Genomic DNA, 25238 nt, shown 5'->3' with positions numbered 1-25238 from the left:
AATGAAAGTGCTGGCAGGTCGACAGACCCACAAACATACACACAAAATTCAAGCTTTCGCAACAAACTGTTGCCTCATCAGGAAAGAGGGAAGGAGAGGGAAAGACGAAAGGAAGTGGGTTTTAAGGGAGAGGGTAAGGAGTCATTCCAATCCCGGGAGCGGAAAGACTTACCTTAGGGGGAAAAAAGGACGGGTATACACACACACACACACACACACACACACACACACACACACACACACACACACACACACACATCCATCCACACATATACAGACACAAGCAGACATATTACATGTCTGCTTGTGTCGCGCACACACACACATATCCATCCACACATATACAGACACAAGCAGACATATTATATGTCTGCTTGTGTCTGTATATGTGTGGATGTATATGTGTGGATGGATATGTGTGGATGGATATGTGTGGATGGATATGTGTGGATGGATATGTGTGGATGGATATGTGTGGATGGATATGTGTGTGTGTGCGCGAGTGTATACCCGTCCTTTTCTCCCCCTAAGGTAAGTCTTTCCGCTCCCGGGATTGGAATGACTCCTTACCCTCTCCCTTAAAACCCACATCCTTTCGTCTTTCCCTCTCCTTCCCTCTTTCCTGATGAGGCAACAGTTCGTTGCGAAAGCTTGAATTTTGTGTGTTTGTTTCTGTTTGTTTGTGTGTCTGTCGACCTGCCAGCACTTTCATTTGGTAAGTCACATCATCTTTGTTTTTAGATATATTTTTCCTACGTGGAATGTTTCCCTCTATTATAATCTATATATAATGCTGCGGAATAAGTATATGTTATTTTGTGAAGAATGAATAATGGATAGGTGAGAATGTTATGAATAATTGAGAATATGTTGAGAGGAGAGAAACTAGATTTGACCGCTATATCACATGTACTCATGGAATACAGAATGAAAGTAGTGGAAAGAATATTATTTATTGAAAGATTGGTATGCCTGAGATAATAACTTATGTGGTGTCTTATATATTCTTATAACTAAAGGTGAAAGTATAGATTTATGTGGAAAGAATTGTTTACAGCAGCCACTGTTGGAAATATACCAGAAGATTTAAATCTATAACACTTTAACACTAATCTAATGGGAACTTGTAATGAAATTTTTGGAGTTATGTAGGCTTGACACTTCAGATTGGAAGAATGATTTAAGAGAACATATTTAGTAGTCATCTAATGACATAATTAAAGCTCGTCTACTGAACTGAACTAATGCACCATTAAATAGAAAGGAGAATAAGGAGAAAACAAAACGTCAGTCCTCTGTTGCGGCTCATACTCTCATCCCTCCCTTAGAAAAATTTATACATGTTGATGAAATATTGGACATTATATAATTCGTGATTATCTGACAGTATGGAGAGACATACACAAATATTTATTTATGAATAGAATTTTACAGGTACCACAAGGTAAATACAGAATGGATATACAGCATGGAACGTAGCAGCAATTATCTAAGAAGATTTATTTATTTATTAAGTAAAACATTTATTTATATTGCTTGATACTCATGAAAGGAAGGAGATGAACTACACAAACTTTATAGGAACATGATTGACTTGAACTATATACACTTACCACACTGATGTACATACTTGTAGGATCCTAAGATATTTAGAGGGGCACCGCTCTTAGAAACGGTAATAGAGGGGTACCACTCTTAGAAACAGCAATAGTGGGGACCCCACACTTAGAAATGGTATTAGGTATAGGAACTTTTACATTATATTAAGTTAACATGTATTTTATTTATCATATTTTATTTTGTGTAGTCCACTGTAGGGGATGACTTTACTAGTAGGCCTATTTATGAAGTAGTTAGCAACCATCCCATGAACCTATCCTCCTACATGAGGGCTGTCTTGAAGCTTGAAATATGTGTAAATTTTATTCCAGGGTGCAAGATGAATTTTAAGTTGAATATTCTAGCGAGTTGCCACAATTATCTTCAAATGTTGCAAGTGGAATTTTTAAAAGAGAGAGAGAGAGAGAGAGAGAGAGAGAGAGAGAGAGAGAGAGAGAGAGAGAGAGAGCTAACAAATAAAATAAATAAAATGTATATTTCAATCTGAATGTAACGTAATTCACATGTCAGCACAATGATATTGAATGTAACGTAAAAAAAATTTACTATATTTTTCATTTAATTCTGTATATGTAGTATATGACAACAATGTAACTATCTCATGTAATGATTAATTGTAAATATTTGTATATGTACTTACTATATCAAGAAATGTATTTTAAGGAGATGTTAACGAGCTGCAAAGGACTTGTGCATGTCGCACATGATTCATAAAAATGGAACTGAAAATGCAAAGAAGAAACCAACGTGATGGAACACTGGTCAAGTAATATTTACGTAGTGTCAATATGCTTTGAAGTGTATGGTGTTGTGGAAGCCGGCAGGTCTTCAGGTTGGTGTAAAAGACAAGCTCATCACCTGTCGTAGGTGTGGTGTCACCGCCAGACACCACACTTGCTAGGTGGTAGCTTAAATCGGCCGCGGTCCATATAGTACATGTCGGACCCGCGTGTCGCCACTGTGTGATCACAGACCTAGCGCCACCACAAGGCAGGTCTCGAGAGACGATATAGCACTCGCCCCAGTTGTACGAGGAGATTGCTAGCGACCATACGGACGAAGCCTTCCTCTCATTTGCCGAGAGCCAGTTAGAATAGCCTTCTGCTAAGTCCATGGCTACGACCTAGCAAGGCGCCACTAGCCTTACCTACTTTGAGAGTTATAGTATAAATGTCTCAAGAAGAATGCTGTAGTCATCAAATAATAAAGTTAAGTATAAAGCAGCTACGTACTTTTCTTGCTACCATTCAATAGTTATCCTGTTCCAGAATTGACGCCCGTAGGCGTGAGTGTGTACGCGTGCCTTTCTATCGGCTACCCGTCACTGTGGACTGGCTGCCTTGTCAGCCCACTTCATTGGCGACGAGTCTACAAAGGATCTTGTGTTTTGATTTGCCCTAATTTATTTGTGTCATGGCTTCGCCAGATGTACTGTCCGAATTTTATCGCTTGCAGAATCAGCAGACGCAGGCGTTATTGGACGCCCTTGGACAGCTCGTCCAGGGTCAACGTGCGCTGCACACCGAGGCGGCCGCCGCCGCTTCACCGCTACCGCAGCCACAACCTGCCGTTGCACCGCCTTTTAGGCCCTACGACCCGAACCAGGAGACGTGGCAGGAATGGTCCCGACAGTTCGCCTTCCACCTCGCTGCCTACAGAATTCAAGGTAATGAGCGGCAGCCGTTTTTGCTTTCTTGTGTCGGTGTGTCCACCTACCGTGTGATAGTGAAATTGTTTCCCCGACGAGACGTAGCAACTCTGTCCTACGAGGAAATTTTGTCTGCATTAGATGTCTATTTCAAAGAAACAGTTAATGTGGTTGCAAAACGGTATACGTTTTTTCGTACAAAACGTACGGCCGGTCAAACTAATAGGGAGTGGGTAGCAACATTGCAAGGACTTACTAGGGACTGTGCCTTTGAATGTGACTGTGGTCTTTCTTATTCAGATACAATGGTGCGTGATGCAATTGCACAGAACGTTTCTGATGTTCGCATACGGGAGCAAATTTTGAAACTAGTTAATCCCTCCCTTCAACAAGTGATAGACATATTGGATAGACAGGACACACTTGACTGTGCTCAGGAATCTTTTGAAACTTCGCCAGCAGTGTGTAACATTAACCGGCCCGCCGGGCGAGCTGCGCGGCCCGGTCAACTGCCCTCGCGCAAACAAACGCAGCTGCCGCCGCGCTCTAAGACACGTGTGCCGCGCCAGCACACAAATGCAGTGAAATCATGCCCGCGGTGTGCTACTAGACATTCGCGTGAACATTGCCCGTCACGCCAAGCTATTTGCTTTTTCTGCAATAAGAAAGGACATGTTCAAAGTGTTTGCCAGAAAAAGCTCCGTTCAGACAATCACAACCATTCCAGGCCCTTTGCTTCGCGCCGGAATCGAACCAAGGACACTCAGGCTCGTGGACCTTCGCCCATGGACATTCATGTCGTTAATTCCACTTCGTCCAGTGACACTTTCTCTAACAGTGCCTGTGTTCGTCACACAAAAACTGTGCGTCGACGTCGCCGGAAATCACGTCAATTAGCAAGTGATTCTGTACCAGTGTCTGTTCACATTGCACAAAACAGTCGCTCTTGTCGTCAGCGGAACAATAAACTTTTTGTGGACTTAGACTTTGAAGGCAAAGTGATACCATTCCAGCTCGATACCGGAGCTGCAGTTTCATTGCTCAATCATGACACGTACAAACAAATGGGCAAACCTCCGTTGCGTTCCGCAAATGTTAAGCTAACCACATATTCAGGACAGACAATACCTGTGTTAGGACAGTGCAGCCTTCTTGCCACATACAAGGGACAAACAAAACTGGTGTCATTTTACGTTCTTCGTTCTTCTACGGCAGTGAACTTGTTTGGCTTAGATTTATTTCAGTTGTTTAACATGTCTATTGTAAATCAGGTCCTCTCAGTGAATTAGACTGTGCCTTCAGACAGTGTTTCTCGCTTATGTGACGAATTTGCAGACATTTTTGCACCAGGCTTCGGTTGCGCTAAAAACTATGAAGCACATTTGGAACTGAAAGTAAACGCGCAACCGAAATTTTTCAGAGCGCGCAATGTTCCCCACGCCTTGCGTGATGAGGTCGCAAGAACATTAAACGATCTAGAATCACAGGGTGTAATTGAACGTGTGCAAGCTTCTCTCTGGGCCTCACCCTTAGTAATTTTGCCAAAACCTTCCGGCACATTGAGACTTTGCGTGGACTTCAAGGCCACAGTCAATCCACAACTAGTGACTGCTACTTTTCCTTTGCCCCGCCCGGAAGATCTTTTTGCTAACTGTGCCCGGGAAAATATTTTTCAAAGTTGGACCTAGCCGATGCGTACTTGCAAATACCGGTGGACGACGAATCCCAGCGCGTATTGGTGGTTAACACGCATCTTGGATTGTACAGGTTCAAAAGACTGCCGTTCGGGTGTGCATCACCCCCTGCCTTGTTTCAGCAATATTTACAAACTATTTGTGCGTCGGTCCCTACTGCCGCAAACTATCTGGACGATATAGTGATCTCTGGACAGACAGAAGAAGATCATCTTGCGAACCTCCGAACGTTATTTCAGGTCTTGCGACAAAATGGTCTTCGCTTGAGGAAGGACAAATGTGTGTTTTTTGCTCGTGACTTACCATACCTGGGCCATGTCATCAATGCCCAAGGCATACATCCGAGTCCAGAGCACCTCCGTGCCATACAAGATTTACCTTCCCCTCGCAATGTGAAACAGCTACAGAGTGTGTTGGGTAAAATTACCTATTATCACAAATATAGGCGCAATGCCTCTTCCATTTCAGCTCCGCTTCATCGCTTACGCCGTAAAGGTGTTCCGTTCGTCTGGACGACGGAATGCGAACGCGCCTTTCACCAGTTGAAATCGGCGTTGCTTTCTAATACGTGCCTTACGCCATTCGATCCCCAGAAACCCCTTTTGTTGATGGTAGATGCATCGGATTTCGGGATCGGTGCTGTGCTTGCGCACAAAGTTGGCTCCCATGATCGCCCTATTGCCTTTGCGTCCAAATTGCTCTCGTCTGCGCAAAGAAATTATTCACAGATAGAGAAAGAAGCTTTGGCTCTCGTGTTTGGTGTTACTAAGTTCCATGATTTCTTGTATGGTCGTCGCTTTACCATCATCACAGACCACAAACCTTTGACATCGCTTTTTCATCCGACCAAGCCTGTACCTCCACGTACAGCGCAGAAATTCATTCGCTGGTCTATTTTCCTCTCGCAGTACCACTACGATATCTTGTATCGGTCCACTGCTAAGCACGGAAACGCCGATGCGTTGTCTCGTTTGCCTGTTGCTGAGGATAAAGCATTCGATTCTTCCGAACTTGGTTGCATGTTCATTGATTCGGAAACCGATGAAGTGGTCGAATCGTTTCCGATTGATTTTCGTCGTGTAGCTACAGCCACAGCTGCTGACCCTGTCCTTGCTACTGTTTTGCTTTTTGTTGCTACGCAATGGCCTTTGTCAAAGTCTCGGATCGAGGATCCGTTGGTTCGCCGATTTTTTGCTCACAAGGAGAGACTTTTTGTTCAACGTGGTGTTTTGTTGTTGCGTTCTGATAATGATCAGTCCCGAGTCGTGGTCCCACGTTCGTTACAGTCCTGTGTTTTACGGCTTCTTCACCAAGGACATTGGGGTATAGTGCGAACGAAACAACTTCCTCGTCAGCACTGTACTTGGTTCGGAATCGATGCTGCGATTACGAATATGTGTTCTTCTTGCATGGCGTGTGCCGAACAACAATCCGCACCGCCGCGGAAAGTCTTTGCATGGCCAAACGCCACTTCCCCTTGGCAACGCTTGCACATTGATTTTGCTGGTCCATTCTGGAATGCTCGATGGTTGGTTCTGGTCGATGCCTTCAGTAATTTTCCTTTTGTTGTCCGGATGTCTTCCACGACGTCCTCCGCCACCATCCAAGCGTTGTCTGCTATCTTTTGCATTGAAGGTCTTCCGCAGACTATTGTTTCCGACAATGGCCCACAATTCATGTCCGCAGAATTTCAGTCATTCTGCCAGGCCAATGGTATTCAACATCTGACATCCGCGCCGTTTTCGCCTCAGTCAAGCGGTGCCGCTGAACGATTGGTCCGGACTTTCAAGTCACAGATGTTGAAATTGAAAGAGTCGCATTCTCAGGAGGACGCATTGTTGCTCTTTTTGTCTTCGTATCGCTCTCAGCCCCGAGATGGTCGCTCGCCGGCTGAGTTGCTCCACGGTCGTCCTCATCGCACCTTGATGTCTTTGCTGCATTCGCCGCATCAGGTTCCTTTGCAGCGGCAGACTCCTGCTTTTGCTCCAGGCGACGTTGTATTTTATCGCAACTATCGCGGTTGACGGCGTTGGCTCGCAGGGCGCATTCTTCGCTGCCTCGGCCGCGCGATGTATTTGGTTTTGGGGGCCTCTGGTGAGGTGTGTCGGCATCTCAATCAGCTGCGCCTCTGTCGCCGCACGGGTTCTGCTGCTCCCCGTCTGCTTTCAGCGACGGTGCCGTCCGGTCAGCGCCCTGGGGACCCATCTACTGGCTCGCCTCATCCCCAGGTGTTCCCGACGATGCCTTCCATTTTGTCCCATGGCGACGCGCCGCCGCAGCAGCCGCCGCCGCCGCATCCGCCGCAGCCGCCGGTCCTCCGGCCGGCGCCGCCCGCATTCGACGCTTCGCTGCAGCCGCCAAGTGCCTCCCAGGGTCACGCGCCGCCGATCGCTTCCCGTGACCAGCTGTCCTCCGCCATGGAACTCCCGACCGCTCCGGACCACATGACGTCATCGCGCGTCGGCTACCCCGACGCAATGGAGGTCGCCACTTCGGCCCCTCATGTTTCTTTACGGGCGCATACACCGCATGTTGACGTGCACCCTGGACTAGCTTTTCAGGCGTTTCCTAGATCCCCTCGGACCGAATGGCCGGGTGCGGGTGGCACAGCCTCGCCTGTTGTTAGGCTCCCCACCTCATCGCATACGTCAACATGGGGTCCTCCCCACGGCGGGCGGAAGCCTTATCTCACGACCGTTCGCCGATTTGCGGGGGAGGTATGTGGTGTCACCGCCAGACACCACACTTGCTAGGTGGTAGCTTAAATCGGCCGCGGTCCATATAGTACATGTCGGACCCGCGTGTCGCCACTGTGTGATCGCAGACCTAGCGCCACCACAAGGCAGGTCTCGAGAGACGATATAGCACTCGCCCCAGTTGTACGAGGAGATTGCTAGCGACCATACGGACGAAGCCTTCCTCTCATTTGCCGAGAGCCAGTTAGAATAGCCTTCTGCTAAGTCCATGGCTACGACCTAGCAAGGCGCCATTAGCCTTACCTACTTTGAGAGTTATAGTATAAATGTCTCAAGAAGAATGCTGTAGTCATCAAATAATAAAGTTAAGTATAAAGCAGCTACGTACTTTTCTTGCTACCATTCAATAGTTATCCTGTTCCAGAATTGACGCCCGTAGGCGTGAGTGTGTACGCGTGCCTTTCTATCGGCTACCCGTCACTGTGGACTGGCTGCCTTGTCAGCCCACTTCAGTAGGCAGTGAGGTGTTTCCTGTGCCCTCATTGACCATTTATACCCCGGTAGACGCCACCAAAATTCGACTGTTGGAGATCACAATTTCGTGTTGACACATCGAACAAACTTTGGATTTTCTTCAAGTCACACGCAAGAGATCCAGGCAGTACACACACACACTCAGAATCCGATACTACGTTTAAAGACATTGGAGCAATACAATAGAAACATTTATTGTTCAAATTAATTCCATTAAATTTTCTATACTGCCACGCTCGCTTGCGGAGCGTGTCAGTAGAGGAGGCATTGTAATGGTACTTTGACTTCCGCAAAGTTATAATTTACGATCGCGCACGCAGAAGAGTGCTGCGCCAGCGACCGATTTTATAAATAATTTTGTTCTTTTTTACTTTTGCGTAGGTTTTTTGTTTTTAAGAACTAATGGAGGACTCTCTCTCTTGTCTTGATACAAAAGACGTGTATTTTTCGGCGATGTGTTGAATGTGCTTTTGGTGAAAATTAAAATTACATTACAAAGCGGTGTTGTTTCAATAGCTAATGAGGAGAAGATAATAAAAGGTAACACCATAACCACTTAACAAATGGCTACAGTTAAAATGATAGTGCTCAATAAGCAACCCAGCTAAAATGATTTCACAGTGAGAGGACCGAGTGGAGGTCGACCGATGCGATGGGAGCGGCTTAATAACCCGGAGCTCGTTCCCGTGAGGAGATGCCAGAGTGACACCACCTGGTAACAGACAGGCGGAGATCATCGGAAGGCACGGAACAACTAGTGGGCTGAGGTAGGACGACTGCAGCTTCGGCAGTAGTGTCAGACCGACATGACCAGGAAACCACGTAAACATCGACAGTTATCGAGTGGAAGGTTTCTCGCACACATTGCACTGTGGACTGTGTATACATCACACTGAGGCTCTACAGGGCACTGAGAAATTGGAGCATATGACACAATTACACAGTGCATACGTGGATAAGGCAAAAAAAATCCCGGGTTTTTCCTGGATTTCCTGGTTAAAAATACACTTTTTCCATGTCAAGTGACAGTATATTTTCCCCTCAGATCTGTAAAACTTATTAATCCTTTGAATGGTTAAGGTTTTATACACTGGCATAAAACTTTCCAACCCTGTAGAAAATGAACCCCAGGGAGGGGAGGGAAGGGGGGGCAGGGAGGGAGGGGGGGGGGGGGGGGGGAGAAAGTGAAAAAAAAAAAAAATTTTTTTTGAAAAGATCTTTGATGTGTAGTAACATGTAGGCTGCATATTTTTGCTGTACGATATGCTGCATATTTTCATGTTACGAATGCACGTATTCGAATTCCACCAAAGACAGCACATTAGTTTCCGAAGCATCAAAATTAAAATTGTGATGCACTTTTGTAAATCAGTCATACCTCATGTCACATAATCTTGCCAACCAATCATAGCAAACATTCCGAGCATACGACACATGATGCAGTCAGCCAATAGCAACATCACTTAAGTAGTACGAACATGCAAACAGGAAAAGGTAATGGTTTAAATTAATATACATAGAATAGCTACAGGGAAAGCTAAGCCTTTTACATATAATATTGGTCTTTTTTGCATGTGTTCCACTTTGAGATACAGCAGACAAATGTGCCAGTACAGTTTTAAATAAAACCACCATTCGCAATATTTTCCTGCGACCTGTTAGAATTCTTTTCAGCAACTGTAAGAGAGCGTCAAAAAACAGTGTTGCTGTTCATGCACAGCTATGACGACGTAGTAAGTCCGTATGCTCGTACGTATCTAGCATTAAGAGCTCTTACAATACGTCATAAATGAAAAACGACATCAGAGGATACTCCAAGAGCATCAGAATTTTGTAAACCATACTAAAATGCATAATTTGGCTGAAAGTGCATATTCGTGTGTCCATATTCAGAACTGAACTTGATATTAAGGTTTTCAGTGTGGTTTTCAGGATGCAAATTTTCTTGGAGTACCAGTACTGCATTATCTCATGTTTGATTCTTTTTTATGGCATAATGCCATGCATGCCAGAAGATAAAAACATGCACTTGGAATTCAGCAAACAGTTCACACATACCATTAGTGTTTCAAATAAATTGACTGTCCCTGGAGAAGAGATGAATAAAAGCCAAATTTCTTTAGAAAATTCACAAAAATAACTTCATTGTTCTACAAGACAATTAATGTCTGGCTGCCAAAAACCTGGAAATAAAATAAAATCAGAAAACTGAAACTAATAACATACTTTTGCCTTTCATAACTATGTGAATGTATTTTAATTCACCTGATAGCTCCTGGACATAAAAATGCATTTTTCTTTCATTTGATGTAAGAGTAAACAAAGAGGAAACAGTGAAGTCACTGAATGTCAACATGGATTATGTGGAGACTACCCCCTCCCCGCTACAACCCGGACTGCTCTGCGCATGCGCAAATCTGGCAGCTCGGGTGTGACAGAAAAAGTTTTCCAGGTTGCATCTGGCTGCTTGTCCCTACAGCTGATAAGTGTAGCCCAAAGCGAGAGACACTATCGCTCATACATGACTCAACTGCAAATGTGCATGACCTGGTGGCAACTGCTCAAACAAACCTAACATAAGCCATTGTGACGTCATGCAAATTGGAAGCTGTTTGTTGTTATGAAGTATTGTGTAGTCTTCATCCTAAAGCCTGCGACACATTTTGTTGTTGGCAGGCACTTGTGTGAGCGCTGTCGTAAATAGTGTGTTTCATTTGCAACGTAAGTTTTAATTTTGGTTTCTTTCTCTCGTATATGTTTCACTGGGGCGGTATTATTCTGCAGTAGCAGGCTGAAGTAAAATTCTTTGTCAGAGTATCAGTTTTTACCACTGAAAACTACAAAAATTTAACTGAAAAATAGAACAATGAAAAATTCCCAGATTTCCAAATTTCTCAGTTTTCTCCCAGATGAAAGAAATTCCGGGTTTTTAACAGTTTCCCCCAGTTGTCCTGGAGTGTATACACTCAGAATTAAAAACCCTGTGTCACCACAGGGAGTCCTGATAGAGGGCAAGGAACTCTGCAGTACATATTGAGCACTGTTCTGGAAGCCGATACTGCAAATGGTCAGTGCCAATGACGAAGGCACACCCAATACCATGGTCAGTCTGAGAGCAATCAGTGTAGACAAAGGTACTATTGCTAAGCCCCTTGGAAATATCAAGAAACTTACAGTGACGGATTGAATCTGGAGTAGTTTCCTTAGGAAGCAAACGAAATCCAAGATGAACATGATCCGCTGCATGAAGCCAAGGTGGTGAAGGGTTGACAACCGTTGGGAAAGTGGCAGGTAGTGTGAAGTTAAGCTGCCAGACTACTGGCTGAAAGCAAACTCCAGGATGTAACAGGTAAGGGGAACGCATCCCATGCTGGCAGTCAAAGGAGTCATCAAAGGAGGAGGCATAGGATGGGTAGCCGGGCGTGGCAGACAAACGGCACGCGTATCCACTGAGGAGGACAGCAGTAGTTCAGCAGCTTCTGCATAGAGACTCACAACCGATGATCGGCACATTGCTGAAGATGCCACTCCAGGAGAAAAGTCCGTAGAGAACTGCAACAGACTGCAAAATTGTAAACGAACAGGGAGTCGGAGATGCCTGGTGGAAGATAGGCCATATCGAGGTTAATGGCTATAAAAAAGAGGACAATGCTCAGGATGGAACCCAGAGACATGCCATTTTGCTGGATAAAGGTGTACGACACGGCAGAACCCACACATACCTTGAAAACCGTCTTTTAAAAATTCTTGCAGGAAATTGAGCAAGCGGCCTGGATGCCCCACGCATAGAGAGTACAGAGGATACCAGTCCTCCAGCAGGTATCTTCAGCTTTCTCCAAATAAAAGAATATGGCCACAGTCCAATATTTCCACAGAAAACCATTCACGACATGGGTTGACAATGTGACAAGATCGTCAACTGCAGAACGGTGGGCCCGAAATCCACACTGTGCAGTGGCAAGTACATTGCGAACCTCGAGCCACCACCCTAGCCAGGCAGGAATAATATGTTCCATCACCTTGCAAACACAGCTGGTATGAGAAATGGGCCAGTAGCTACAATGAAGATGTTACCCTTACCGAGTTTAGCTGTTGCTATCAGCGGCTTCGTGCCAGTGTCCGAAAAATGCGCCATCTGCCCAGATGCGATTGTACGTACGAAGGAGAAAGTGCTTGTTCACAAGAGAAAGGTGCTGCAACATTTGAATGTGAACATCATCTGCCCCTGGGGCAGAAGATCGGGATGAAGTGAGAGCAGGACGCAGCCACCTCCTAGTAAAGGCAGCACTGTACCATTAACGATTCTGTGAGGAGAAGGGCATCACCCGAGCTGCCTCCACACGTTTTCGATGGAGAAAGGCAGGGTGATAGTGGGTGGAACTCTAAAGCTCCGCAAAATAGTGGCCTAGGGTGTTGGAGATAGTAGTAGGGTCCACAATAACATCATCTGCTACAGTCAGGCCAGAAGTTGGGGAACAGACCTGGGTGCCAGAGAGCCGTCAGAGGTTGGACCACACAACGGAAGAGAGAGTGGAATTGTTTTAAAAAAAATAATCCAGAATAATTTTTTTTCCTATTCTGAAGACTGCGACAACATTGTGCACGCATATGTTTGTAACATGTAGTTTGTCATGGTAGGATGATGGTTAAATATGCAGATAGCAAGTACCCACACAGGAATTGTGTCACAACGTGCCCCGTCCACCAAAGGACCGGGACATGGTGCCATAGAGAGGAAGTGCGAGGAAGGGAACATTCTGCGGCTGTAAGGATATTCTACCTGGTCCTCACAACTGGGGAAATGTTGTTTGTTAGAGGTCACCATGGAGGAGTACAGCCTCCAGTCAGCACTAGAAAGACGTCAGTCGGGTTTACATGTAGGTGGGCGAGGAGTCGGCAAACGGATAGCACACAGGAAACCGTCACTCGAGTACGTGTCGGAGACAATGGACCACCCGAAACGACGGGCAAGCTGGGCAGTGCAGAATGATAGGTCCAAATGGAAATAGGTGTGTGCGGACTCTGAAGGAACACAGGTGCTGCAGTGTTAAGGCAGAGGAGGTCGAGTCGACTGAGAAGGTCAGCCAAGAGGCGCATCTCAGACAGGTTCTGGAAGAGCACCAAAGGGAGTGGTGTGCATTAAAGCCACTGAACAGCAGAAAGGTGTGAGGAAGTTGACCAATAAGCCACAGGAAGTCTGCCCTGGTGACACTAAAAGATGGAGGGATGTAGACATTACGAACAGGAAGGGTGAAGTGAGGAAGGAAAATCCAGACTGCGACAGCTTGCAGCTGGGTGTTCAGTGAGACGGTCCGATTTCCCGGAGGCAGAAAACAAGGAGTCGCAGTGATTCCAAGAACAGCCACAACTACACCTTGTCAGATCTAGTGTTGCGAAGATTCCCCCGGAGAAGAGTCATAATGGGGTACAGGGAGGAGGGAACAAGTGAAGGGCAATCCACCCAGGCAGCTGCCGAGTGCCAGCCTTTGAAGACTCTCTGCTACAGGACACAAAGGTTGGAGGATTCTGTCCGATGAAATCTACAGAGGCCATGGCATTTCTCCTGGTTCAGGCTGCAGATTCCAAGGAAGAAAAATATAAGGCAGGGCACACTGGCAAAAGTGAGGTCAGCCAGGTGAGTGGCGATACCACAGAAGAGGACCTCCGAGACGCAGAAGTAGAAGACTGTTTGCCTTTATTCGATTTGTTAGAGTCTTTATGGGCAGCACGTGAGTCTCAGACGGTTGTCGGCCAGAGGGGCATAAGAAATCTTCACTGGAATATTTCTATTGCCCTTTCTGGCCCGCTGGCGGTGAATTCACTGCTGGGGATGAGGATTTAGTGGCTCGTTGCATGGATCTAGGAGAAGGAGACGGGGATGCTACCACGATACTGGGCGATTTTACAAATGCAGTGCAGAAATGTAGGTCGCAAGTCTGCACAGCTGTGCCCTTTGTGGAGCGAGGTGTAGGAAGAACGGTACTGTAAGTGCTGGGTGGTAAAACAGAGGGCTTTCAACTAGCCGACAACTTGCGAGTGATAGGGTAAGGTATGTCTCCTGCACCCAGATCTCCCGGATGGCCCGCTAATCAAGATACATGGGACACTCACAGGATGAGGCAGCACAGTCTCCGTTATAATTGATACAGCGGGGAGAATGTGGTCGGCAACTGCCCTCTTGAGTATCCCTACCACAAGCAGCGCAATTGGCAGTACTTTTAAAGGACATCCGAGTGTGGCTCTCGATACTGGAAGCAACGCACCGGGTTTAGAACGAACGGTCGGACAGTGACGACTTCGTAGCCCGCTTTGATATTGGACGGAAGCACTACTCGATCAGAAGAAAGAAAAAGAGTGCACATACGAACTGAGGAGGCATCAACCAATGGACTGCATTGACACCCTTGTTAGAGAGGTAAGTCTGGATTTCTTCATCAGTCAGACCGTCAAGCAGCCGAATGTAAATAACACCACACATATACTTCTGTGCTCGACGGGCCTCGACACAAACAGGCTAGCCGTGGAGGAGAGGAGCTGTAAGCAGCTGTCGGGCTCGAAAATTACTATCTGTTTCCAATGGTAAAGTCCCATTGTGTAAACGAGAGCAAGGTGGTGGACAGTGTCTTTGAATCCTTAGCCTCATTCCATTTCGCTTTAGTAGACACACACTGAGATGATGAAGAGTGGCTCACTGCAAAAAAGTCCCCCACAATTACCAGCATCTCCGACAGTGGTTTCCTTCCAACCGGAGGGCCTCGGGTGATTGTTCACACCTCAGGTAACACCCCCTGAACATCTGAAAGAGGGACCAATCGGCACTTTGGGAAGTTAGCAGCTCAGGCAATCATCCCTTCCTGCCCTGGTCTGCCCCAGGGGATACGTACAAACTCTACCTGTCGACCCAGGACTGGGAATTATGCTTTACCCAGTCACCCGTTATACGTCAAACGTATAACCCCTTCAGCAGTGCACAAAGAGGAAGAAGAAACGGAGAGGACCCTCAAATGTTGATGTCCGGCTATTAAAACCTCAGAACACATTCTGAAAAATATCCCAGACACATTCCCCAATAGAGGGGAAACGACTAGCACGAGGATGAACACGCAGCACGGAAAGGGAATGGCTGCTGCAAAGGCTGGGGCCCCGTGGTAGCTAAGCACTAACCTGCCAAAGAGTGGTGAGCTCTCTAGGAGGAGAGGACGGGGGAGGGTGGGGGCTGTGCAGTGGAGGGGCAACACAATCGTGCCATCCGTCAATGTTCCTGGGCATTTGGACTCGATGGCACATTTCAATTTTTGCAAAGTATCCACATACCGGTGCCTGTTAATTGTGGCAGTGTGTTCCAGAAAGCCAACGAGCGGCGGACCGTTGCAGTCGGGGAAAAATGTCATTGTAACTTTGCACCATTTTCACTATACACTGTGGAAATTTCGTCAGGAATCTCTTGCACATCCACTGTTCAGTCCCAATCTCTACCCGTGCAATTTCCACATTTCTGGAGCCCTGAAGAAAGACATTCCCGGACATCTTTGCTTCGGACGAAGAGGTGCACGCCTGGCTACAACCGCAAACATTTTTCTGTGAAGACACCGAGTGTCTCGTGTCACAGTGGCACGAATGTATGAACACTTAAGGGGATTATTGTTGAAAAAATATACAATTTACTTACTTTTTTCATCTGTCTCAGTTCCATGTGACTGCCCCTTACATATAGCTGCCGTTTATCTGCTGTTACTAGTTCGAGTTATCCACCATCCAACGAAATCGGCATAGCTACCAATGTTCCTCCATTATATAAGTGGACATACTCCCTGGTAGCATACAGAAGTTTCACGGCTCCGTGACATCTTTACGGCATAATTTCGCAAACTTAGTAACGTACCACATGACCTACAGACAGGTACTAATGATGATGATGATGATGATGATGATGATAGAGGAAGTCATTAAAAACTTGAGATGGCGTACCGATTTGACACAGCGAGAAAAACCATATATTTATCAAAGAATGTTGCCACAAAAAATTACGTTCCGATTCTCATCTCGTATTGTATCTTAACTTCAAATTATCCAAGTAAGTCAAATTTTAAGCACTCCCACAGTCGTGCTTGCCTATTTCAGGATGGCACGACACATCTGGCGATGTGGCCTCAGACCGAGTGCCACCGAATTTAAAATCTTATGTAGTTATGCAATGTATCTTAATAAAGAAAAAATCTGGGATGGAATAACAACAATTAAACAGGAGGGACTGCTGCTCACCACACACAGAAAACACTGAGCACGATGTTTCATCAGGTAACATGCCTAACCGCAAACTAACAGCAGAACAGGTATTGCACAATAGTCAAAGATTTTCTTGAATATGTAGTTCAAGGTATTAATGAGAGAGGCAAATAGTTAATAATGAAATTAATGACAAGGACATTATATTGTTAAAAAAAAGTTATATACAGGGTATACATAAAGTCCGAGAACACTTTCAATTATTTATTGCACAATAACCAAACACTGTACATATATCATACATATGTCATTTACAATAGAAACCGTGAAAGTCCTCCCCCCCCCCCCCTCTCCCCCCACCCCCCACATATACCGCCACAGTGTAGTTTGGTAATTTGCTGACAGTCAGCGCTAGTTACAAACGTGGCGAGTTCACGTGCGGAGCGAGCTTTCTGTGTGTCGAAGTTCGACAAAAACAAGAGTCTACAGCTGTTTGACGGATGTTTAGAACAGAGTACGGTAAGAAGCCACCGACAAGAAAGGCCATTTGCCACTGGCACAACAAATTTGTTACAGCGGGTCGCCTGTGCCCGGCAAAGAGAAGCGGACGACCCAGTGCGAGTGAAGTGAATGTGGAGTGCGTACGAGAGACATTCATAATGAGTCCAAGGATATTTGTGCGTCGTGCATCCCACGTTTGTAAAAAAAAACCTTCCAGAGTTTCTCTTCAAAATGCAATACATATGACATCTGTATAATGTTTAGTTCTTGTGCAATAAATAATTGAAAGTGTTCCCGAACTTTATGTACACCCTGTATTTGTTCAATGCAAAATTAGTACCATAGTATAAACTTTCTAAAAGTTACTATAGCTTCAAATATGGAAACAGGAGACAGGTTTTTGAGCACAGTAGGAGATTAACTGGGTAACCTGCACATACGGAGAAGTGGTTGTACGAATAAAAAAGGAAACATTCTCAGAAGAAGTTTCTCAGAGAAAAAAAAAAACATTCTCACAGAAGGTTTTCAGTTTCATATGAATAAAAAAATCTACATCATATTCTCTGATGAGGGACTTTCATATCACTACCTTCACTCCTTCTCAAGAGGGTTGTCAGTGTGTGGCATTTGTTTGGCGAAGAACAAATGCGTGACCTCACATTTCATTCGACTTGCTCAAACGGGCAAGTTATTTGATGTACAAATATGGAAGTGGCAATGTCTTCTGGAAGAGTTGCGCAGTATTTTTATTTTACTTTTATGTGCAGCAAAAATTATTAAGGTGATTACGAACAGTTTATGAAAATGCATCTTCTGACAATGTTATCAAATTTTTCATTTGCAGGAAACTTGTTACGGAAGTTAGGTGAACACATTATGTAAACAAAATCACATTTTCATCTTCGCCAAAATGGAACTCTGTCAGTTTTATCCAACATGAGATAATTTTGGTTACACGTGATGCACAATGATCCACCCGTGTCTCAAGCACTGGAGCGGTCACTCTTGTGTTTTTGCTATGAGAAACAGATCACTAGGTTTGTAATAAATTAGTTATTAATTTTTCTGGACCACTTTCTTATTACTAACATAACAAAATATAAGACCGTTGCTATGTGAGAACTTCATGATAAACATCCGAAAATGTCGGTAACACAATTGCACAGTCTATACTTAAGTCTTCTCATACACTAGTCTGAAACTTAGGTCCGCTTTATACCACAAAGATGTTTTCATTTTCACTTTGTTTGAAATGTTGTCCCCTCTTCTTTCACGGTTTTCGAGAAGGAAATTTGCCGGCCAAATAAAGTTTTTATTTTCAGTGCCATAGGGTCTGCAGCTGTGATGAATTTTTTGAATGATTTCTTTAAGCCTTCAGCTGCCATCTCTTTATATCTTACACAATTTTATGGGAAAGTAACGGGCTCCTAAAATAGTGTGAACACCTCTAACTAATTTATGAGAATAACATAATGACATAGGAGCAACAACGTATATGACATAATCTGTTACTAAAAAAATCATCCATAAGATACTTTGAAATGGCATACGGCCAAAATGGTACAATTGTACAGGAAATAAAGCGAATGGCAGCTGAAGGCTTCAAGAAATCATTCAAAGAATGTTTTTATTGTTAAACATCTCTAAACTTCTACAGTTTATCTCTTCAGTATTTCTTTGGGCTATGTACATCATCTTTTTGCCCTTCCAAGCTACATAAACTCTGACACTTTTACTAATAAAACTATCTGTAAACCTTACACTCAACAGAACTTACTCAGCTCTAAGTATGCTACAGAGCTCATGTCAAAACAACTGAGAATGTGAAGTATATTCTCCAACTCACTTTATTCCTGCGAACCTGAGAATGTTCTCCGAAATTCCGAGAATAAAGTTTTATTCATACGGTCCGAGAAGAGGTGGAGAATACTTTGCGGTGTTCCAGTACACTCTCTGTCTCTGTCCCGCATTACGCCACAGTCCAAACTCCAGCCTTCACGTACCCCTGCGATGCAGAAGTGAGTGCCAAATGCTGGCTGTATTTCTGCTTCTGACTGTCACTAGATAAATTTTACACTTTAAAAACTACGGCAATCGCTCATTAACATAATGTTCACTTTGTTGTTATGGTCTCCAGTCCAAAGACTGGACTGTGCAGCTCTCCATACTACAATACTCTGTGGAAAGTTCTCCAATCTGAATAACTACTGCACCCTACATCATTCTCAGTCTGTTAACTGTGTTCGTCTCTTGGTTTTCCTCTGCAATTGTTACCTCTCCCGTGCCCCCCCCCCCCCCCCACCCCGCTTCCTCCAACACTAAATTGGTGATTCCTTGACCTCTCACAATGTATCATACTACCAATCTCTTCTTTTAGTCAAGGTGTCTCTCCCAATTCTATTCAGTACCTCCTCATTAGTTACACAACCTACCCAACTAATCTTCAGCATTGTTCTGTAGCACCACATTTCTAAAGCTTCAATTCTCTTCTTGTCTAACCTGTTTATCATCCATGTTTCACTTCCATAAATGGCTACACTCTAGACAAATACCTTCAGAAATTACTTCCCAACATTTAAGTCTATATTTGGTGCTAACAAATTTCTCTTCTTCAGGGACGCTTTTCTTGCTATTGCCAGTCTACATTTTATATCCTCTCTACTTGGATCATAATCAGTTATTTTGCTCCCCAAATAGCAAAACTCAACTACTACTTTACATGTCTTGTTTTCTAATTAATTCCCTCAGCATAAGTTGATTTAATCTGACGCAACACCTTTATTCTTGTTTTGTTTTTGTCGATATTCATCTTATATGAACATACTGAGACACCACCCATTTCGTTCAACTGCTCTTCCAAGTCATTTGCCGTCTCTACAGGGAATTATAATGCCACTGGCAATCGCAAAGATTTTATTTCTTCTCCCTTGGTTTCCTTTACAATTTGCTCAGTGTACAGATGGAATAACATTGGCAATAGGCTACAATCCTGTCTCATTCCCTTGTCAACCACTGCTTCCTTTCGTGCCCCTCGACTTTTAACTACTGTCTGGTTTCTGAGCAATTTATAAATAGCCTTTCGCCTCCTGTATTTTACTGCTGCCACCATTAGAATTTGAGGAAGAGTATTCCAGTCAACATTGTCTAAAACTTTCTTTAAGCCTACAAATGCTATAGGTTTGTCTTTCTAAGCTATTTTCTAAGGTAAGTCACAGGGCCAGTACTGTCTTGCATGTTCCTACATTTCTCTGGAATCCAAACTGATCTTCCCTGAGGTTGGCTTGTAGCAGTTATTTTATTGTTCTGTACAGAGACAAATTGGTCTGGGGAAAAAACTTTTAGTGGGGCAAGTTTGGTGCTTTTATGGCTTTAAGTTGGCATCACTGGGTTGAGCCCTGATCAGCTGATGTATCAACATTGTTTTGTTTATAATGTCAAAAATACATTTCAAGATGGTAAGTCTGCTTGAAATGTCCACGTTAGTTGAACAACGTTCTGTTATTCATTTTTTACTTGCTGAAGGTGAGAAACCAGTGAATATATACTGTAGAATGTCTAATGTTTATGGTGCAGGTTATACGAATTGTGCAAATTTTTACAAGTGGGTAGAGCAATTAAAAAATGGTCTTTACTCAGTGACTGACGAACACTGTTCTGGCCGACCAGTTGCAGTTTCAAATCCCTCACTTGAAAGTAGAATCATGTTGCCGACCGCCGTGTGACTGTGGAAATAATAGTTGATAAGGTTCAAGTTAGTACTGGTACAGTTCATAACATTATCTATAACAAACTGAAGTACCGCAAAACATGTGCAAGATAGATCGCAAAGGAGTTGAAGCAGCTACAGAAGGAAACAAGGTTAAGTGTGTGCGCAGAGCTAAAGGAATATTATGAAAGACGTGGTGAGCACTTCCTCAACAAAATTTTAACCTGTGGTGAAACTTGGGTTCACTATTGTGAGCCAGAATTTGATTTCCATTTGTATGGTGCACACTGAAGGAGGCATTACATGGGAAGAGGTTCCAGGACAATGAGGAAGTGAAAAAGTTTGTGGGAAATTAGTTCAAACATCAAGATAAAGAGTTCCTTGCAGCCACAATAAAAAGCTTGTAGCCTGTTGGAATGGGGTGGAAGCACACCAACTCACCTGTGAAGAAAAAATTCAAAATCCAAGCATCAGCAGGAAAAGTCGTGTTAACGGTGTTTTAGGATGCTGAAGGTCCAGTTTTTTTGTGATTATCTGGACGTACAGCATACAATAAACAGCCAATACTGCTCGGATTTGCTTTTAAACAAGGTGAAGCCAGCCAGGGAGGTGTCGTGGATCTCAGAGTAGAGGTACGATTCTCCAGCAAGGCAATACACGTCCTCATATTGCTCAACAAACCCGTGAAACCAACAACAAAATGGGCAGGGAATTACTGCCTCATCGCTATTACAGTCCTGATTTAGCACCTAGTGATTTCTATATACTTGGTGCACAGAAGGAGGCATTACATGGGAAGAGGTTCCAGGACAACGAGGACGTGAAAACATTTGTGGGAAATTGGTTCAAACATCATGATAAAGAGTTCTTTGCAGCCGGAATAAAAAGCTTGTAGCTCGTTGAAACAAGTGTATAAATGTTCAAGGGGATTATGTTGAAAAGTAGAAAAAGTATTGCTTTGTAAAAATAAATGCTTTTTTTCTCTCTTTAATTACTGAATGACCCTCGTATTTTGCAACTGTGACTCAATAAACTGATAATTCGATACTTTTCATACCTGTTAGCAACTGCTTTCTTTGGAATTGGAATTATAATGTTCTTCTCGAAGTCTGAGGTTATTTGATCTGTCTCTTACACCTTGCACACCAGAAGGAAAAGTTCTGTCACAGCTGGGTCTTTCAAGGCTATCAACAGCTCTCACGGAATGTTGTATACTTCTGGGACATCATTTTTACTTAGGTCTTTCAGTGCACTGTCAAATTAGTCTCGCAATATATATCCTACGGTGTTGCTTTCGAGTACATCTCCCTCGTATACACCCTCTGCTCAACGACACCAATAATGTCGAATATCGTCACTGCAGCTCAGCTGACACAAAAATCGACAATAAATCCCGAAGTGCACGCTGCAGTCGGTCGCTACCAGGTGGAGCGTAAAGTTGCCCTCGCCACCGTGTACCGAACCCACCGCCTGTCGCCTTACGCGCACTCCGATATAGTGAAGGTGCCGCGTACCTGAAGAGCACGGGGTAGTCTACGCAGTGCAGCAGGAAGGTGGCGAAGCCGGCGACGAAGACGAACTGGCCCAGCTCGAGCAGCTCCTGCAGCATCATGCAGGCGAAGCCGTGCTTCTGGTGGTAGTGGTACATGCGCGTGAAGAACGCGTCCAGGTCCTCCACGTGGTTCCAGCGTGCTGTGACAGAACGGAACAGAATGCAATCCGCACTGTAACGGGACACAGCAAAGACAATTATTCGATCGAAACACCGGTACCTCGTCAGTAAGTCCGGTCGAACGGCTACACAGGTACAGGGGATCGGACCAAAATATGCAAACACAAAAAACAAAACACATTACCGTGCCTAATATGGCGTAGGAAAACGTTCGGCTTTCACAACAGCTTCCAGTCATCTCCAAATGGGTAAATACACCTCCCGCACAGTTTCTGAGGGAAGCTTATACTACAATTCCTGCAAAATAGTGGCAAGCTCAGATAACGATGATCGAGGTGGACCTTACTCTCTACAGGAAACTGTAGAGGCTCAGTAATATTGTAATAATACGAGTCAAGATAGATGTAATGGAACTTGAATAGCGTATTTGCCTCTATTGGTTACGGTAGAGAGATCGATGTTTCGGTCCTGTCTGTATGTGTGAGTGATATATATATATATATATATAAGGAAACATTCCACGTGGGAAAAATTATATATAAAAACAAAGATGAGGTGACTTACCGTACCGAACGAAAGCGCTGACAGGTCGATAGACACACAAACAAACACAAACATACACACAAAATTCAAGCTTTCGCAACAAAGTGTTGCCTCATCAGGAAAGAGGGAAGGAGAGGGGAAGACGAAAGGAAGTGGGTTTTAAGGGAGAGGGTAAGGAGTCATACCTCCCAGAAAGACTTACCTTAGGGGGAAAAAAGGACGGGTACACACACACACACACACACACACACACACACACATACAGACACAAGCAGACATATTTAAAGACCAATATCCCTCGTGGAATGTTTCCCTCTACTCTATTTGTATATAATATTGCACGAATAAAGGCTGGCTATCGTTAAAAACGCACGCCGCGCAATTTGTTACGATTTGGTCGGTCATAATAACAATAACATGCTTTTGAATGCAATTAAAATATAACAGTGATACCTGTTTAGTGTTATTGGAAATAATATATAGTAAATTAATGAGTAAGGTAGCCAATCATATAAGAAGAGGTAAAATTGGGCATATTGAGGTGTTTTGCTTTATATCAACGAAGCCGATGGTACGGCGTCATTTTTTCATTTACTCTTAGAGGGGGGGGGGGGGGGGGAAAAAAAAAAAAAAAAAAAAAAAAAAAAAAAAAAACAACAACAACACAAGTAAAGAAGTGCTAATTGTGTGTTGTGAAAAAATATAGAGGCGAGTTTTAAATAACTACAGTATGCGATCAGAGTAACAAAAGTACATTTAGTTACACAAAACTGCGGATAGCCAAGTGTGGTCCTTAAATAGAGTACACCTACAGGGCGGTCAATTCCGGGATAAATCTATACACATCTCACGAGGGTAACATTATTGAGACATTATTTTTTTATTTTTTTTTTTTAATTATATCGCGGAGAGCTGGCTCCAATTTATGAAAAGGAGAAAAACGTTAACTTTTACGCAAACCCTTAATAATAGCGGACCGGAGAGAAAAGTGTGTAATTGTCTTACGCCTAACAAACATTCGTGGAGGGCGGTGGCTAAACTAGAAGAGTCAATTACAAAATATTGTATCATTATCATTGACTGTTGGTGTCGAGCAGCCAAAACTGTTCATCAAAGGGTTTCGATGGAACTTGGGAGTTAGGGTTCAGGCATTCGCATGTACTCTACATCAGAGTGTAAATGAGTGGTGAATGCGAAATAAAACTGTACACAAAGTTACGTTAAATAAAATAGAAGAAATAAGACAGTGTGGTCATATCTGTTATTATTCCATAAACTGTAACGTTTCTTATCATTGTACGAAGCTTTTATAGACGATCTAAAATGACAAGTTGCTTCGAAGGGATCTCGTTACGAGTTAAGTTTGGGGACCTCGTCAAGAGGGGGTAGTTCGTAGATCCTAAACTACTGCAGCTACTCTGGAATCAGGTGCTACCGTGACCGTTGTGTGTTGTCAATGACTTAAGGTCACCGTATCTCACGCCCTTAAGATCGACGCGCCTTTCCACACGGTATAACGGTGCCTCACGGCAACAACAACAATGCCGAAGACAAAGGAAGATGCGGTAGAATATCTGATACCTGGCAACTGTAATGGCCAGGGGACACGCGACAATTAGTCCTCGCGCTCACAAAACCGGTCTCCAAAGATGCGAGTTGTGCTAACAGTGGCTCTATCATCTCCGAACACGGCACCACCACTGGGAAACAAACACAGTACGCTGAGACGGACCTCACCACTCAACGCTGTCATAATCCACAATAGTAATATGACCTGGCAGAATAACCGTGGGGGCCGTGGAATACCACAGTACAGCTACCCAAATCATCATTGGTCCCCCGTCACTCTCCAAGAATTACTTTCTTCCACTGCTCCACAATTTTACGACTTGGGCACCACGTTTTCTCGCTACGGGGCATTCACATCACACTGACGTGCAGTTTTGCCATTCCAGCCTGCCCTACTATTGCCTGCTTACAGAGCTCCGCTCGTGTCGCTTCGGTGCCAATAGGGTTTCCGAGTGCAACATTCAGTTCTGCAATGACTTTTGCAGCTTCCATCCTCTTAATTTTCGTCAGAATGTGCTTCGACAACCACCTGTCACGATTGTTCGACACACATTTTTGTCCGCGTCATGACTTGGCGGACAATATTTTTTCGCTTTCCCTGTACACAGTAGGGGTCTTTGATAAGGTGTCTCTCAAAATGGCAAACACTTCAGTTACCTCGAATGAGATTTTCACTCTGCAGCAGAGTGAGCGCTCATATGAAACTTCCTGGCAGATTGAAACTGTGTGCCCGACCGAGACTCGAACTCGGGACCTATGCCTTTTGCGGCCTTCTCATTCTGCAAACATTCCCCACGCTGTGGCTAAGCCATGTCTCCGCAATATCCTT

The 25238-nt window shown here is 44.2% G+C and overlaps 1 protein-coding gene across 1 annotated transcript in view; it reads right to left on the bottom strand.

Moving 5' to 3' along the window:
* The window catches only part of LOC124770955 (autophagy-related protein 9A-like), a 155393-nt gene that overhangs the window by 110252 nt on the left and 19903 nt on the right, over positions 1-25238 (bottom strand). Inside the window, exon 3 of the mRNA XM_047249254.1 lies at positions 22140-22317. Coding sequence (XP_047105210.1) covers positions 22140-22317 — 178 coding nt within the window. The remainder of the gene's footprint in view (positions 1-22139; positions 22318-25238) is intronic.

The sequence above is a fragment of the Schistocerca piceifrons genome, unplaced genomic scaffold, assembly GCF_021461385.2.
Source record: "Schistocerca piceifrons isolate TAMUIC-IGC-003096 unplaced genomic scaffold, iqSchPice1.1 HiC_scaffold_847, whole genome shotgun sequence".
In the NCBI taxonomy this organism is placed as follows: domain Eukaryota; kingdom Metazoa; phylum Arthropoda; class Insecta; order Orthoptera; family Acrididae; genus Schistocerca; species Schistocerca piceifrons.
Note: the sequence above shows the minus strand (reverse complement) of the source record. Positions and strands in the feature narration are given on the sequence as shown.